The 17,098-nt window shown below is 54.3% G+C and overlaps 2 protein-coding genes across 2 annotated transcripts; both read right to left on the bottom strand.

Moving 5' to 3' along the window:
* Positions 1 to 1,913: 1,913 nt before the first annotated feature.
* VPREB3 (V-set pre-B cell surrogate light chain 3) lies at positions 1,914 to 3,086 on the bottom strand. The gene is made up of 2 exons (XM_075110218.1): positions 2,881 to 3,086; positions 1,914 to 2,633 (listed from the first exon to the last, which is right to left on the bottom strand). The coding sequence occupies exons 1-2, from the start codon at positions 2,927 to 2,929 to the stop codon at positions 2,305 to 2,307; spliced, it is 378 nt and encodes a 125-aa protein (XP_074966319.1). The 5' UTR covers positions 2,930 to 3,086; the 3' UTR covers positions 1,914 to 2,304.
* A 7,538-nt stretch (positions 3,087 to 10,624) lies between these two features.
* Positions 10,625 to 12,081, bottom strand: CHCHD10 (coiled-coil-helix-coiled-coil-helix domain containing 10). Its single transcript, XM_075110217.1, has 4 exons — positions 11,965 to 12,081; positions 11,697 to 11,862; positions 11,283 to 11,433; positions 10,625 to 10,867 (listed from the first exon to the last, which is right to left on the bottom strand). The coding sequence occupies exons 1-4, from the start codon at positions 12,048 to 12,050 to the stop codon at positions 10,848 to 10,850; spliced, it is 423 nt and encodes a 140-aa protein (XP_074966318.1). The 5' UTR covers positions 12,051 to 12,081; the 3' UTR covers positions 10,625 to 10,847.
* Between the last annotated feature and the right edge of the window lie 5,017 nt (positions 12,082 to 17,098).

The following is a 17,098-nucleotide window of genomic DNA, read 5'->3' on the forward strand; positions in this document are numbered from 1 at the left end:
ACCAGAGGCCACCCGATACCTCTTCAGGGGCTCCTACGGGACTTAAAATGCACGAGTAATTAAGATGCAAGTATTATAATTAGTTCCAGGAACTCTAATGCATATGTATGTAACTGAGCAATATAAGCTTTGTCCATCACGACTTGCAGCATGCGCCGTAGGAGGAATTATCCCCCGTGCATCCAGCGACATAATAAAGAATGCCTGCGTCTTAATACTACGTTGGTATTAAGGACTTTTATTCCCCATTTCGGTGACACCCTAATACTAACACCAACTTTGCACGTGGCAGGAGGAAAGAGCGTTCTAGTCCAGGTTACTTAACAGAACAGCACAAAGCGTTTTTGCCACTCCAGGGCGTTCGCAAAATCTGGCAAACCATTACGGGTCCAGCAGGGATTTCTTTCAGATTCAGCTCGGAGGAAACAACCCCTCAGCATGCCCAAGCCCCCGGCACGGACGGCCCAGCCTGCTCCCACCGGAGAGAGCCAGGCACTCGCGCCCCCGCCCGCAGCCGACGCAATGCGCTGCCCGGCGAGACCAAGGCGGCGGGCGCCGCCGCAGCGGGGCGAGCCGGGCCAACCGCCGCCTCACGCTGACCCTGCGGGCCCGGGGCCGTTCCCCCAGCCCGGCCCCCTCGTCCGCCGCTCGCCATCCCGCTCCGCCGCACCGCCCCCGCGGAAGCCCCGCGCGCGGACAGAACCAGGAACTGACGCGCCTCGTTTTCTTCTGCCTCGAGCCAATGGCAGCGCCATCAGCTCCCCACGTGACGACGGCCACTGTGAAAGGCCCTAACGCCCCCCGCCGCCCCGTGCGTGCCCGCAGCGCTGAGCATGCGCAGCGCGGAGGCGCGGTTGTTTCCCGTGCTCGGGGGCGGTGCTATTTGGCGTGTTTCCGCCCCCCCGCCGCGTGTTTAATGACGTCAGTAGGATTTTCGCGGAAAAAATGCGTTACCTTCCTGCGTGAAAATGTTCGTATAAAGTACCCTCAAGTGCCGGCGTGGTTAAACGTGTCCTTTTCCCCTCAGATGTTGCGTGGGGTGCTGGGGCTGGGGGGGGGGGGGGGGTGAGGGGAGGCAGCGGCGCGGGGAGATAAGGGCTGAATGGGGCCGGGGCGCCGTGAGGAGGCACTGGGGGTGCTCCGGGAGGGGCAGGGCCTCAAGCCGTGGGGACAGCGCTCCCTGTGGGCAGCGCACGGAGGGCAGTACCGACGCTGGGGGGGCTCCGGCTCTGGGGAAGATGGGCTCTGCCACGGTGGGCGACACAGCTCTATCCACAGAACCCCAGAGTGGTGGGGGCTGGCAGGGCCCTCTGGAGCTCATCCCGTCCCACCCCCTGCGTGAGCAGGCACCCCCAGAGCAGGGGCACAGGGCCGCATCCAGGCAGGGGGTGAATGTCTCCAGGGAAGGGACCCCACAGCCTCTCTGGGCAGCCTGTGCCCCTGCTCCAGCACCCGCACAGGGAAGGAGGTTTTTCTCATATTTAAGTGGAACTTCCAACTTGTGCCCGTTGCCCCTTGTCCTGTCGTTGGGCACTATTGAAAAGAGTCCAGTCCCATCCTCCTGACACTCACCCTTTAGATATTTATAGGTATTGATGAAATCCCCCCTCAGTCTTCTCCAGGCTGAACAAACCCAAGTCTCTCAGCCTTTCCTTATAAGGGAGATGCTGCAGCCCTCTGATCACCTTGGTAGCTCTCTGCTGGACTTGCTCGAGCAGTTCCCTGTCCTTCTTAAACTGGGGGGCCCTGTACTCCAAATCCAATCTCACTAGGGCAGATCCCACCAAACTCCACACCATAGCACCTTTGGCTCACCCTCCTAACTCAGGTACCCTGGGGCACGGCCCTATCCCTGCAGAAGACAGGGACCTAAGGGGCTCCCTTGGACACCACATACATAACACAAGCCACATGGCTGAGGATTAACCTTTATTATCAGGTGAGCCAAACTGCACAGAAGCCCGAGCAGGGATCAGACCCATGTTGTGCCAAATGTTGGAAGAGCTGAAGAAAACCAAGCCGTGGCAGAGCTCTCCATCCTCCCACCACAGCAGGGGATGCTTGCTCCTGTGTGTTCCTGGGCTGAGCCCTGGCAGGTCTCACACTGTCAGGCTACCTAATGCTCCACGGGGAATGTTTGGGGTTGAAGAGGAGGTTGCTGCACTTCACAGCACAACACAGTGCTGCTGGGCTTACTCAAGCATGCAAGAAGGTCTTTTTCCACGCTAAAGCTGCCATTCTCCCTGCTGAGGGCTTTGCATCAGGGTTGCAAGGGAAGATGCAGAAAGCTTTTGTTCCCCATTTCTAAAACCAGTTGAAGGCACGTGGCAGGGCACAGTAATAGTTGCCGTTGTCTTCATGGCGGGTGGATGCAATGATGAGGATGCAGGCATTGCGGGCGAGGTCTTTGGTAGCAGAGAAGCGGTCAGGAGTCTTGGCAGGCTTATGCTTGTCTCGCTCAGAGTTGTAATAGAGCAGATACCTCAGGGGGTGCCCTGGCCGCTGCTGGTACCAGGAGATGCCGAACTCGCTGATATTGTACTGGGGGCTCAGGGTACATGATAGCCGAGCAGTCTGCCCAGGCAACACCGACACAGAGGGTGGCTGGGTCAGCATGGGCTGAGCCCTGGAAGCTGCGCACACCAAGGAGGCAGTTACTGATGGGCTGAGCCATGACCACCATTGCCCTTAGCTCCAAAATGTCCCCCTGCTCCCATGAGGCAACCCCATTACCCAACCTCCATCCTGCTCATCACACTACACACCCCTGGAGCAAAATGCCCTAATCAGACTAATATCCCCCTTGTACAGCCCAGTCCTGCCCACCACCCTGCAGTGCCCCCCCCCAGACAGCAGCTAGCTCAGCCACACCACCCTTACCTGTCCCCACCACCTCCACCAGGAGCAGGACCATGAAACTCAGGGACATAGCAGGAAGCAGAGGAAGGGAGGCTATTTCGGAGAGGGTCTGCGGTGCTGCAAAAACCTAGGTTACTGTGCCACTGGTGAGGTGCATGTAAATAACACAGGAGGCTCGAGGATTCCAGCTCCCCGCGTTGCTCACTTTGCTACAGCTGGGCTTCAGTGAGGGGGCTCGAAGCAGTGAGGCAAGAGCTGAGCTTTGCGATGGACCGCCCACCTTTGCCCCAGGCTAGGCCATTTCCTCCAGGTGCGCTGATGCACAAACGGTCCATACCACCACCCTGGGCACTGGGGTGCAGTGGGGAGGCATCACTGATCATCTCTCCTCTCTGATGGGGGGAGCAGAGCAGTTTCCCTGTGGTTTTACACTCAGACCTTTTGCCTCAGGCCCTCCACCACCAGGTGCGCAGGAGGCCAGGACCCTGAGCCACACCATGCCAAGGATGCCCTGTGGTAGCAGCAGGCTGGGAGCCAGCTGGCTCTGCTGCCACCAGGGACAATGAAAGACAGGATGTGCCAGAGCACCCCCCGCAGCTGCGTCACTGCAGAGCAACACGAGGAAAGTTGCTGCTCCCTTCTCCATGCAGCTCCATGGCTGTGACCATGACTGCCACGCAGCACAGGCTGGGAGCTGCTGACAGTACTGAGCATGCTGCCTCTTTGCCAGGGCTGCCTCAGAAAGAGCAACCACAGGCAAACATGCAGAGGAGGCTGCCGAAGTCAGCTGATAAAAGGCATTTCCCAAGGGAGCCAGTGTAGCAAGACACGGCTGCAGCACAGCTGGTGCCGTGTGCGGAAAGACAGCAGACCATTACAGCAAAAGGCTGCCAGACTCACCGGGCATGAAACCCCTCCTGTCTCTAACACTCATCACAGGGCCCAGAGACACCACATTACACAGGCAGCCACGGTCAAGGGCTGACCTTCCCCAGCACGTCTCTGCACCCACTAGCCCATGGTAGTCCATCACAGCAGGGTGGTCAGCAGGCACCTTGCAGTGTCCCATAACCAGTGGGTACCTCCTGCCCTCCACAGGCAGGCTCAGTCCCTCCCAAATACACCACATCACCATCCAGTGATGACCCTTTCCCTCCCCTCTGCAGCACCCAGCCCTGCTCCCAAGGCATCCCCAAGCCAAAGATGTTTGCAAGTGGTTCCTAACATGACTGGCTGATGCATACTCTGGGTTTGAGGGAAAAATGGAGCTCCGAGACAGAGTCCTGTCTCATTAGAACATCCCAGCACCATGTCTCTAGCACAGGCAGATCCCAAAGAGGAAGAACCACCATCACCCAAGGATGTGACCCAGAAAACTGGACACTTGCTTTGCTATGCTACACTGCAGTGCTCTGAACAAGGGCTGGTGTGCCCAACGGCTCATCTATTTTTTCCACATTCTCTATCAGTTGGTCTAACAAAAGCAATTACCCACACAACCTTGCCCAATTTACTGTGACACAGCCTCCCTTGGGAGCAGTGAGGGGACAATGAATGAAAGACAGTGCCTGGGGCAATCAGAGCAGCTGTAACACAGATGCCATGGAGCAGAGTCAGCACCTGCAGTGCCATGAAGCAGCAAGGTGCCAGTTAGACCTGATGGGATTGTACAGCACCTTGCACAGCTGGGTTGCAGAGGAAGCTGCAGTACAGGAGGGCAGCAAGGGCTGCCGTACACCTGCCAGGACAATGCAGAGCATATGAGTGCCACAGAGCAGTCCCTGCCCATGCAGTAAGGCCTGGATGTGTCCCACCTGTGCCCAACCAGGTAAACCTGCTGTATCACTTATTAGAGCCAGGCTACAGCAGGGAGCAACAGCTGCACAAGATCAGCTCCAAAGCCCATTCAATGCTGGGGCTTTGCCTTGATGTCTTCTGGCCTTGTGGAGCCCTGCTATTGCAGCATATTACCAGCTCGCGCTTCATGCGGCCAGACCCCAAGTCCATGTGGGTATGAGAACACAGCAGAGAGCTCCAGCTGTTGCCCACCAGCACTCCCCAAACTCTGTAAGGTGGTGGCAAGGTGAACACAAGTCACCCTGCACGTATGTACTAGGTGAGGAGTGTCACACGTACACCCTGCCACCAAGCCCCAAGCAAATCAAGTCCATGGATTACTGTGAAATGAAGACCCACCAAGGCAGAAGGAAATCACTTCCTCATACAAAGAGGGGCATTTTGGAGAAAGGGAATTTGTCCACAGAGCAGCGAGCACTGGATATGCAGTATATCAGCATTGCTACTGGTTCCCACCATTCAGGTCCTCCATGCCTGCTGACTAGCCCTGGAACATGATTTCATCCATATGTCCCAGCATCTCTACAGGAAAAGGGGATGATGCTACAGGGCCCCGTAAGCAACACTGGGCACCAAACGGAAGATGCAGCTGGTGCATAAGCCATGTACGTTGCTCTGACGGCCCAGGCATGTAAGTAAGTACCTGGCTGTGCAAAGTACAAGAAGAGATACTACCCAGCCCCATGCTCACCCTGTTCTGCCAGCTTTATTTCCTCCTGCATGAGGTAAAAGAGATGCTCGATGAACAGAAGGAACTCACCCAAACGAAGCAGGTTTTATCCCAGATTGACATGTCACTGATGAAGCACAGCTACCCCTGTCAGGCCAGGGCAAAATGTGAACCAGGACTTACTGCTGCACCACCCCACATTTGCTGCTAAGCCCTGTGGCTTCCTGCTGCTCTGCAGGTACAGCTGCTGTCCTAACAACAGCCCACAGCTCCTCCCAAGCTGCAAAACTCTGCTATCTCATACTCCAGAGTAGGACCAGACCAGGCAGGGTCCTGGGGAAGGTTTTTGCAGTGGCATCTGACCATCTTTCCCAGGAGACCATGGCTGCCCTTGCAGCAGTGCTAGGCTCAGCTAGGAGCAGGGTGGGCAGATCTGGCACCTTCACAGCCCAGACAGGCTGCAGGACAAACAGGAGGGGGCAGGAAACACCACAGGACTGCAAAAAGTCAGAAATTCGGAGCAGCTGGAACCACACAGAGCAGGTAGCCTTCTCAACAGGCTGTTGCTTAACCCAGGCCCTGCACTACCCCACTTCTCGCAATCCCCAACTGCAGGAGGCACAAGCATCTGCAGGGGTGACTCCCCATTGCTGGGACATCTGGCTACTGAAACCACAGCAGCAGCAGCTGGCATCAGCCCCCTGGGCTCTCCAGCAGCTAACACCATCACCATTGGGTATTTCATCATCCTGGCTGCCTGCAGGATGGCACCCAGCATGAGCAGCCCCTACATCACAGTCGTGGGCCCCTGCCAGAGGGCAGCAGCTCTGGAAAGAGGCATGCTAAGCACCATGTTCATTACAACAAGATACAGAGGTACATGGGGAAAGCACCAGCTTTGCCTCAGCTATGGGGTGCTGGCTGGTCACATGGACTATCTTCATAACCACCAGGCGGTGGCCCCATGAGGAGCAGGAAGGGACATGGCACCTTGACGTACAGCAGTGCTCAGAGGTTAGGGGGCAGGAGAGCTCTGCCGGGGCACATCAGCATCCTTTGCCTCATCTATTTAGGAAAGGGAAAAAAAATAAAAAAAAAGATCTCCAACCTCTACACAATGAGTCATGGAGGAAAACCATCCCAGCAGAGGTAAGTTAATTGCAGGGAGACAGGCTAGAGGCAAGGATGAGTTCCCAGCCTTGCAGCTCTGGGGAATCACTGGAGGGAGTTCTGCTTATCTAGACACACCCAGAAGAGCCATGGGGCAGAAGTGACAGCTGCCAGCCGAGCTCCTCTGCTCCCATCTGCATGGGAAGGGTTCCCTGGCTCAAATCCTGGCCCTCAGCTTCAGAAAGCAGGTATGTGCAGCTGGTGGGAGGGAACAAGCAGACCCTGTCCTGGCCTTGCCCAGTTGGCTGAGAGCCTTTGCCTGACCCCAGACACTTACTTGGAGCTAAAGCCACCAGACACACGTGGTCCTAAGCCTTTGGTCCCTCTGCTATTTGAATTGGATCCCCAGCTCTGACTACTGACGTGTGTCAGCCCTGGGGATTTCTCAGTCATGACAAACTCGGTGAGAGTTCATGGCCAAAGTGTCCCCTGGTGACTCAGCTGCAATCTCCAGCTCTTTCCCCTTGTGACTGGGACAGGTTTGTGGAAGGGGACCAGCAAGGGCCAGGGCTCACTGCTTTTTCCAACTCACATTTGATGAAACAAAGTTGAAGGACAGAAAAAATTAATGAATCAGAACCATTGTCCTCAAATCAAAATGTTCTTCCCTGCTCCTAACCTGGTGTTTGGTCCTTCCCAGCACCAAACACCAGCACACGTGGCTGTAATACAGCAGCTCAAAGCCCTGCTATGGCCACACAGGAATCCTATCTTTGCTGGCTGTGACAGCAGGCACATCTCAGCCACCCACTGTGCCTCCTGCCACGTCCACAGGGCCGTGGATTTGGAGTGACCACACTCATATCTTGGGTCTCATTCCCTGTCTGCAGCCAACTGCCAAGAGATGGTGAACCTGCAGTGCCATGTCCTGATCCTCACAGCTCACCTGAAGAGGAAGCGTTGGCACAGGCCTGAAGGTATGAGTGCTCCTGATCAGTGGTCACTGGAGGGACTAGCACTCACCTGTAGAGGAGCAACAGAGGATAACAAACATGTTGCATGGGAATCCCAGATCATCCCAAAACACAGGGAAAGGGGCAAACCTCCTCCCCTCTAGGCCTCAGAAGAATCTCTTCAAAGCATAACTTGCTGAGGAAAATACCTTTAAACCCCACAGGCTCATGCTGGCTGCACAGAGACACATTGGACTTTCTTCACCACAACTCTCTCCCTTTAGACTGCATCGATCTGGATGAAACAGGCACCCTGATGAACTTGAGCAAAGTGGAAAATCCTGCATCTGAATTCACCAGTAAATACCTACAGGAAAGGGAGTGCTACATCATCAGTCATCCGTAAATTCCTCAGCAAGACAGCACAGTTCAGCCACTGAGCCAGGAAGTGTCTGCTTTGGGGAGGTGGTGTCACACACCATTTCAAGTAACTGTCCCACACACCAGGAAAAGCCTGTCACCTCCTAGAGATAAAGATCATGAATCCTTAAGGTTGGAAAAGACCTCTAAGACCATCAAAAGTTCAACCATCAATCCAACACCACCATGCCTCCTAAACCATGTCTACATTTTCTGAACACCCCCAGGGATGGTGACTCCACCACCTCTCTGGGCAGCCTGTTTCAATGCCTGACCACTCTTTCAGTAAAGAAATTTTTCCTATTATCAAATCTAAACCTCCCCTGCCACAACTTGAGGCATTTGATGCAGCTTTGGAGAGGGGCTCTATTCAGCAGTCACTTTCACGTGGCACAGTAGCTCTAAGGAGCTCTAAGAATTCGAGCTGAACCTTGTAGTTGTCCAAAGTGGCTGCTCTGGAAGAGGAGGAATCTTTCCTCGTCAGAGCTACCTGCCCCACTTGCAGGTCTTGACTTCTGTTTTCAGCCAGGAGGGAGATTAATTCATTTCTCCCATTCCTGCTGGCAGGAAGAAAAAGCTCTGAAGCCACCTGCTATGAATCCTTGCTAGAGAACCTGGAGAAGCACTCCCCTGATCCAGCAGGTAAGAGCCAGGCACCCACCTCACCTCCACAGAGGAGCTGGGGTGCAGGTATGACTCCTCTCCCCACCACAGCCCTTGTACATCATGTGTAGGACTGCATTCCACTATGCCCCCTCACAACACTGAGCTTCAGGACTGGTTACGGCTGTGGGCAGCAAGTGAATTCAGGCAGCAAGAGAAGGGACAAGCAGAAGCCAGAGCCGGTTTGAGAACCTCTCATAGTTAGTGTGACAGCAGACACCTGCTGCCCTCCCACCCCAGGCAGAAGGCCCTTTCCCCCCCCAGCTTGGAAAGGTCCAAAGCAAAGAGGGGACATTTCCTTGGAACAAACAGGGAGGGAAGGTCAAGAGGAGAGGTCAGGAAACCCAGAAGTCCCTCTCCCAGGCTGTAGTCTCACAGGGTGGCATAGGCTCACTCAACATGCCAAGGGGCAACTGACCAACACAGAAAGAACACACCCATCTCTGGAGGGGACCACTCCACAGATCAGCTGCAGAAGCTCTCAGAAAATACCTAGATGAAAGACCAGTGCAGGAGGGACTCCTTGCAGAGAAGGGCTTAGCCCCTCACCAGCACCCCAGCCAGGCCCACCTCATAGAGCAAGAACTTGGCTCAAGGGCACCCCTAGATGAGGAACAGACCCATTAACAGTAACAAATGCAGCACAGAGACCACCTAGGCTCAGCCACCATGCCATACTGCCCAGGCACTGACCCCCCAGGTCCTCAAGAATCCTCTGCTACTTAGCTCCTCTTCCTGGGATCCCCCTGCTCTTCTCAGAGGTTCACACTACCACATCCAAAGCTGCATCCTGACAAATCACGCAAATGCAGCGCCACAGCCAGGCATAAGCAGCAGCCTCCTGCTTCAAGGGGTCTCTCATGTTCCCATGGCATAGCCTGCACTTCCAAGTGACAAGAAACTGCACCTGAATCAGTAGATGAGTCTACCTTCAATACCATCACCATGCTGGCAGTGGCATTCTAGAAACTGTCCGCTGCAGTCACCAGGGAAAAGCTCAGGAGACATCTGGTCTCCACAACTTGAAGGAGCATTGCTAGCACTTAGCTGAGACAGGTCAGAAAACAGCACACACCTGCTGCAGGTCCTCCTGATGGTTTTCCTCAGCAGCTTCTCCACCCAGACCGGGACACACCATCACCAGTCTAGCATTTATTTCTTAAAGGGAGTTATCTAAAACAACTTCATTACAGGGGTTCGTCCCTGCTCACACAGCACTTGGGCTTGAGTCTCTGGTATTTACTTTTTCCCTTTGTTATCTCTCAGGAGAGTACAAGGCACCCCAGATAAGGCCAGGCACAGCTCAGGACATTCTCTACCACAAAGAACTTAGGTCTTGACATGTAAAAGGGGCAGAACTTTCAAAACCAGTCTCCAGTATCTACTGCCCACTTTTACCATGCAGACCTGGATTTCCTCAAAGATCCAGGCAAGGGGCTGAGAACTTGCCAATATTCAACAGCCAGAGGTCAGCAGTTAACAGATTAATTCTGCCATGAAAATTCAGTTAAACATCTGCAAGTGCCACAGTTTCACTGCTGTGCCACTAAAACTTCTGCTGAAGCCTCAAAATTCTCTTCCACACCAGCATGAGGAGCAGGGTCTCTGCTGGAGGCCACTCTGCAAGCAGCACTCATGGGACTGCTCTGCTACAGTGACTGTAAGAGAAAAGCCGCTCTGAACTTACCTTGATGCTGGTGACCTTGAGAACACTGCATAACCTGCTAAGACCTTTAAATAAGATCAGCCGACTGTATCTGCGTCATACTGCCAGACAGGTCATATTTCTTAGCTCTGGGGTCAGAACAGCTCTTCAGGAAGAGGATATATAGATAAAATACTTTGTTACTAAAAATATTGTAGGACGCATCTCAGATTACCTCTCTCCAGCCCCTCCTCTGCCTGGAGGGCAGCCAATCCAGCCTCAGCTCAGTTGTGGATCTGCTTTTGCCAAGTCATGTAAGCACTAGACTGCACCCTCTGTTTGCAGGAAATATACAATTGTGCCTTGTACTTTAAAGTGGCTGATACTGTTAACATTTTGGTAGCTTAGTTGTAGCTGGAGAATTAAATAAAGAACATGCACAAGTGATAGGTCCAAATAAACTCCTTTATTTTTCTGTAGTAATACAGCACTATCTGCACTCCAAGTCCCACAGGTCCAACCATTTCTTTCCTTCCCTACTTGTCCAGAAGTACATTACCACTAGAAGACTCCTGCCTAGTCTGCTTCCTCCAGCTCATCCCCTGTCTGTCCTTCTGCTTCCTGCAAGGCTCCACACCAACCTCCTCTTCTCTACAAGGGGGCAGATTCTTCACAGGAGAGAAGAAACACCTACAGGGGAGAAAGCACAAGTTCAGCATTAAGTACGTGTTCCACCAGTTGGAACTAGTAAAAGGTCTCTTGCCTAAGGTAACCAGATATCAGTAGTTTGGTCCGGATCTGCTTTTAACAGGTACAGCAAGAACTAGGGAATCAAGCAGGGAAAACAGCAAGAAAGGAACCTCCAAGAGGGTACCTACAGCCTCCTCACCCTCACAGACACCGTCAGAATCGTGTCTCCTGCCCTTTGCCAGTTCCCTTCTACATTCCAGGACACAGGAAAGGCAGAACTGCTTCCTATTTGAAGCCTGAAGGGGCACTATAACCTCACCAGGTGGCTTCTGCAACCTTTGAAACCTCTCAGGTATTCTCCTGGCAGCAGTCCCCTCACTGCCCACCCTCCTGCAGGGCCAGGGCACCGACTCACCATTGCTATACTTGCACTGCTTCAGAGCCTCGTTGAAGCCCTCGCATAAGGTCAGGTCTCTCTCAGTGGTAGCACATTCCAGAAACTGCTTCATCTCATAGTGGCAGGGTCCATAGGGCGACTGCTGGTACACGGGCTGCTGCCTGGGCTCCTGCAGGCAAGGACCTGGTTAGGGAAGGCGGCCTGGGGGGCAGAGGCACGTCCTTCAGTAAACACGGCGGCTCCTTATCACCGCTCAGCAGGAGCGACCCTACCACCTTGGTATGTTCGTGCGTCTGTCCTTCACGGCGCGGGTCAGGCAGCCCTCAGAGGCGCCAGCGGTCCCTGCCCCAGGGCTGGCCCTGCCCGCCCAGCTCCCGCCACCCCCCGCCCCGCAAGGGCAGGGCAAGGACGCCGGCCCGGCCCCGCTCGCACCTGGGCGGGAGCCGCCGCCTTGGCCGGTTCAGAGGAGCCGCCGCTGAAGGCGCCGGTGAGGGCGCTGCCCACGACGTGTCCCACGGCGGAGCCCACAGCCACGCCCGCCGCCGTGCTCGCCATCTGCGCCATCAGCCCGGGCTGCGCCGGCTGCGCCGGGGCCGGGCTGCGGAGAGAAGCGAGTCAGAGAGCGGTGGGCGGGTGGGGACCGGGACCGGGACCGGGACCGGGACCGACACCCACGCACCCACGCACCCACCCCCGGTACCTGGCGGGGGCGGGGGCCGGGGCCGGGGCCGGGGCCGGGGCCGGGGCCGCCGCGTGCCGCCCCACGCTCCTGCCGCCGCGCGCCATCACCTCGCCGCTCTCTGACCCCGTCCCCGCGCGCCGCCTTAAGAGGCGCCGCTGCAGCCACGTGAGGCCGCGCGCATGCTCGAGCGCAGCGGCCGAAGCCGCCCGCCCCGCCCCTCTGAGGGAAGGCAGGGCCTTCCGCCGGGCGCATGCGCGGAGGAGGGCGGGGCGGCCCGGTCCCGCCCGGGTGCCTCCCACTGCCCCCCCCCCCCCGCGGCGTCCGTGTCCCGGCCCTGCGCCGCCCGCGCCCGCCAGAGGGCGCCCCGACCCCGGCCCCGGCCCCGGCCCCGGCCCTCCCCCCCCCCCGTGACAGGGGAGGGGTCGCAGCAGAGGACAAATGATTTATCTCATGCGATGGCTTCTGCCTCCATAGGAGACGCTGACCCGCTCCAAAATGAGGTCTGACTTTGCATTTCAGTTTGTCCCACTACGCCGCGGTCCCTCTGGGATGGCAAGCGCCATCAAGGGCGAGCTGGTAGCTCGCTGTGCTCAATTCAACACCTGCAGATGAAGCAAGATACCAGCTCCGGAGTCATCGGCCCAAACGTGGCTTAGCTCCTTTCTGGGCTCCTGTCACTGGGTGAAGACCACGTTCTGCTGAGTGCTGTAGAGCCCCAGAGCCTACAACGAAGGATAAGCTCTGCGCAGTCCAGGCAGGAACGGAGAAACAACAGCTGGGCGCAAGGCGGCCCAGGCAGCGAGAGGAAGCAAGGAGCCGCAGCTAGCAGGCGACGAGCAAGCACTGCAGCTCTGCTCTGAGGGTTTCTGCAGGTGTCATGGCAAAGAAGAGCTTCAAGGAGGGAGACGCGGTGGGGCTCCTTCTCCCAGGTGTGGAGCAGAGCACAGGAGAGCATGAAGGGGCTTGTTGGAAATGGATGATGGACTGGATCTCTGTTGCACGGGAGATGATGGGTGGAGGAGAGGTGGATAATGAAGGGCTGGGAGAGGGAAGATGAACCATCCACAACTGGGGCAGAGGAAAGAGGGTGCCTGGGAGGAGCATGGGGAGGAATGATGTGGTCTAAGCCAGCGGCCAGCACAACAATTTTTGCAGCAGCCCTCTGGATACAAACCATCAGATCAAGGAAACCTTTGCAAGGCGTGGACATTGTTGGGAAGTAGGAATCCATGAAGAAATGATGATGAGCCCGCAAATCACAGACAGGCTGGACGACGCCAGTTTTACCTTCAAACCAATTTCTCAACAACCATCTCTGGCACCCAGGCTAGTCTCCGGTCCCCTGTGGGTGCATGTCTGCTAGATGTCTCTGTGGGATGGGCCTGGTTGCCTGCTCCATCTTTGGATGTTCCTTATGCCCTGTGAAGTGAAAGAAATTTCCAAAACTGAGAAGGATCCAGAAGTTGTCCAGGAAAAAAAAAAATCTGAGCTGTGTTATGTCTCCAGGGCTGTGTCCGTACATTCAGCAAGTTATGAAAACCAGCTCTTTGGGCTGGTTCATTGACTGGCAGGAATTGGAGAGCTAAGTCACGGAAGGGTTGTAATTAGCTGCTGTGTGTTTTTGTAGAATCAAATTTCCAGCACGAGGGGAAGAGGAAAGCATTTGTAAAGCAAGCCGCCCCCTCAGCACAGGAGCATGGGCAGGCAGGGGGAGAGCTGCAAATCCTACACTTCTAACGAAAAGGATTGTGCCTCAAACAAACATGACTTTGGTCTTCTCTTCTGAGGGCTAACACCCCCAAATCCTTTCTCCTGCAGCACCAGGGAGCTCGCCTGCCCCAGAAGCTGTGCTGGGCAGTTCTGTTTACCGCTGGAGCAGTGGCATTTTACATTCAGCATTTGCCTGTCTTTTGCCCACTAATAAAGAGGAGAGGGGCCCAAGCAGTTGTAAAAACAGAAAAATGCAACTAAAAAGCCCCTGCATCAGCAGTACCTACATATTTTCCTTTTCCAGCCATGCATCCTAGGGGAGCGGGGTTCTCTTCCCTGTGCAGCCCCATCCTGCGGAGCCACGAGCACTTTTTGGGAATCAGAGGTATTAAAGAAGTGAGAAATAAAGGCAGGAAGGAAGAAAAGGGTGACTTCAGGGAGCCCCTCACGGTGAAGCAGACCCCGGGGGGAGAGCTCAGCTCTGCCATTGGCACGTGAGTGTGGTCAAGCCCATCAGCGAGTGGGGCTGGGGCTACCGCACCCCAGGCTCCTTTTCCATCCTCAGTTGTCCCTGGCCATAGGAAGAAGCTGGGCACGTGCCAGGGGAGGAAAGGACAGATTTGCAGGTAATGCCAGACCTCCAGCCTTAGGAAGTCGAAGTTCATTAGTTCCACTACGAGCAGAACAACTTGCTGAAGGAGCTCGGGCTTCAAGCTGAGCGCGTCCCTTTAAGCTGCATCTGGTGGACCCCTTCATTTGGTTAATGAGACGCAAAGTTTTTCTGTGCTGTGGGAGGCCGGGTATGTGCTGAGGAGCACAGCTACCCCGGGTTTACTAATGAGATAATTTATTATGGCTGAGAAGGCTGAGCGTACACAACTCCACCCGCACACACCCCCCACCCACTCCAAGCCCGCTGCTCCAAGCTGGAGAGTCCTCAGTGCCGGAGCTGGAAGTATGGTGTTAGGTCTCCCTGCGCAGAGCCCTGCCAAGGAGCCGTCCTCCCCTTGGGTGCCTTAGCCTGTTTGCATCTAAATATCCCCACAACAGTTGTCATTGCTTTTCCTGGCCAAACTTCCTAATTCCCCTATTTTTTCAGCCTAAATTTGATCTTTGATTCAATCAAGTAGCATTGTTTCTGCCTGTTTCTCTTTCCCTGCTCCAGAAGATCCCTCCTTACATAGTTCAAGTGTTAGGGCTTGCCTACACTTGAAGGTTAAATCTGTATTAAGGGACGTATAAATCTGGAAGACTGGAGCTAATTCCTGAATAGTTCTGGAAAGATTTACTCAAAACCAGTCATTTCTGAATAACTCGGTGCACTGGCTGGCCTGTATGTTCCCTCCTGTTAGCAGCAGGGTCAGGTAAGACAAGGTCTGTAAAAAGCAGGTCTGTTTCCAACTGCTTTCTCCCCATTGCTCTAAAAGCAGATAATAATCTACCCCTTCAGAGTTTGACTCCCTTAAATCCTCACGCTGTCACAACCGAAATGTGGCTACAAAGAGATCTAGGAATTCCCCAAGTGTTTGGATTGCAAGGGGTTATTTCACAGGTAAGGAATGCAACACCCGGCCCCCCGGGTCTCCCGTGTCTCTGCCCCTCTATCGGGTGACAGAGAGCAGGTCTGTCTTTACCAGGCCGCAGTGTCGTGGGGTGTGTGCTTACAGGAAGGGTGCCACCCACAAGTGGCGTGTTTCCACAGAAGCCTTCTCCACGCAGCCATGCCACACTGCGGCGCATCCCTGCCCCATCCCTGCCATGGGCCACTGCCAGCAGGTAGCCATCTGGAGATGCTGGTGGAGCCTACTTGCCTCCAAGCTGCAGGTTTGCGCTTGGAGAACCCTAATTATTGCATGCAGGGGCAGATCTGGGCAGTGCTCTGGGTGTACCTGAATTTAAGTTATTTAGGTTAACAGCAAATTGCACAGGATAGTTGCTCAGGGATCTGGGCAAACTATTCAAAGCAGAAGAAAGCGTCTGATGAATTAGCCAATATTTTTGTTTGTGGACAATCACCCCCCAGAAAAAGAAAAAAAATGCTCTAGTTCTTACCAGTATGTTTGCTACCCAAAATTACTGCACGAATCATTTATGACAATGTATTGCAGTCAGGGGGTCTCTCATGTCCTGCTTTTATTTTCATCTTTTGAGATCTGGCTAGTCCTAATTTTGCTTGTGTTGAGTGGCTGATTCCAGCCTCCCAAGTCCATACGGAGCTTTCAGGTCAGATGTAAATATGCAAGCACTACCTTTTTATCCTATAAAGTTTTTTGCAAGCAGAAGTTGTAACTGACAAATAATAATTAAAAAAAAAATCAAGCCAGTTGCTACCACTAAAAGGAATCCACAGATTTTTCATGAGCAAAGGGTCATGTTTCCCACAGTCCTGCCTCACTGCTGTTCTCCCAAGGAGTAACAAAGCTGTAGCATCAGAGGTAGGTGATATTTGATGGCACCACCACTGCAGCAGGGCACACAGCCCTATCTCACACTGGATGCCATGGCTTTGAGCACGCTGTCCCCACACAGACCTCTTGCTGTCTGTCTCCTTCCTCAGTCTCTTTTTAGCCAAAATACAATGCTGTGGAATGAAGTGACTGTACTGCAAGGGTCAGGGTTGAGAAAAGGGAGTAAGAAAAAAATGCAGAATCGAAGGGAAGGGAAGGGAAGGGAAGGGAAGGGAAGGGAAGGGAAGGGAAGGGAAGGGAAGGGAAGGGAAGGGAAGGGAAGGGAAGGGAAGGGAACTACAGAGTGCCATTTCAGCTTTCAAGTCTTGTTCTCCCAGGATCTACATGATATTTCTTGGATGTGGTTTGCCCCGAGGGCAATCTCAACAGCTGTGAAGCTTCAGCAGATGAACAATGTAGTTTTCAATAACTTTCACAAGGCAAGTGAAAGGCTTTTAACTCATTCGTGCTAGCCCACTTTTGGTCTGAAGGCTCTTCCAGACCCAAATCCATTCACATTATGAGTGTTTCCTGTTTGAACCCCAGGGCCTGAATCCTGGAAGACACCTGAGCTAGACTGCTCTGCTTAAGGTTTCCAGAGACCTCTTCCCTACCAGAATAGGCTTCTCTCAGCCATTCCCACGGGTCCTGGGAGGTATAGGTACATCTCTGCATTTACCTGTTCCACTTAAACCCACTCTAGTGACCTGTGGGTGGAGGAAGGTATCAAATGTGGAATGTGGATGCCCTCATCTCCTGGTGGGGAAAGAGAGGGTGGTAGAAAGAAGTTCCCCAGATCTCTTCCCCAGTGAAAGCTGCATCTCAGGAGTTTGATCTCATTTGTATCCACACATCCAGAAGCAGGGCTTGCATGCTCGGAGGCATGTTCTGATCCTAGCTGATGCCATTCGTTGTAACTTAAAGAAGGGCTTTAGTCAGCCCTAGTCAAGAAATTACCTCTTCCAAAACACCTCCAGTATATCCTCAGATCACGA

Source organism: Phalacrocorax aristotelis, chromosome 15 (assembly GCF_949628215.1).
Source record: "Phalacrocorax aristotelis chromosome 15, bGulAri2.1, whole genome shotgun sequence".
Lineage (NCBI taxonomy): Eukaryota > Metazoa > Chordata > Aves > Suliformes > Phalacrocoracidae > Phalacrocorax > Phalacrocorax aristotelis.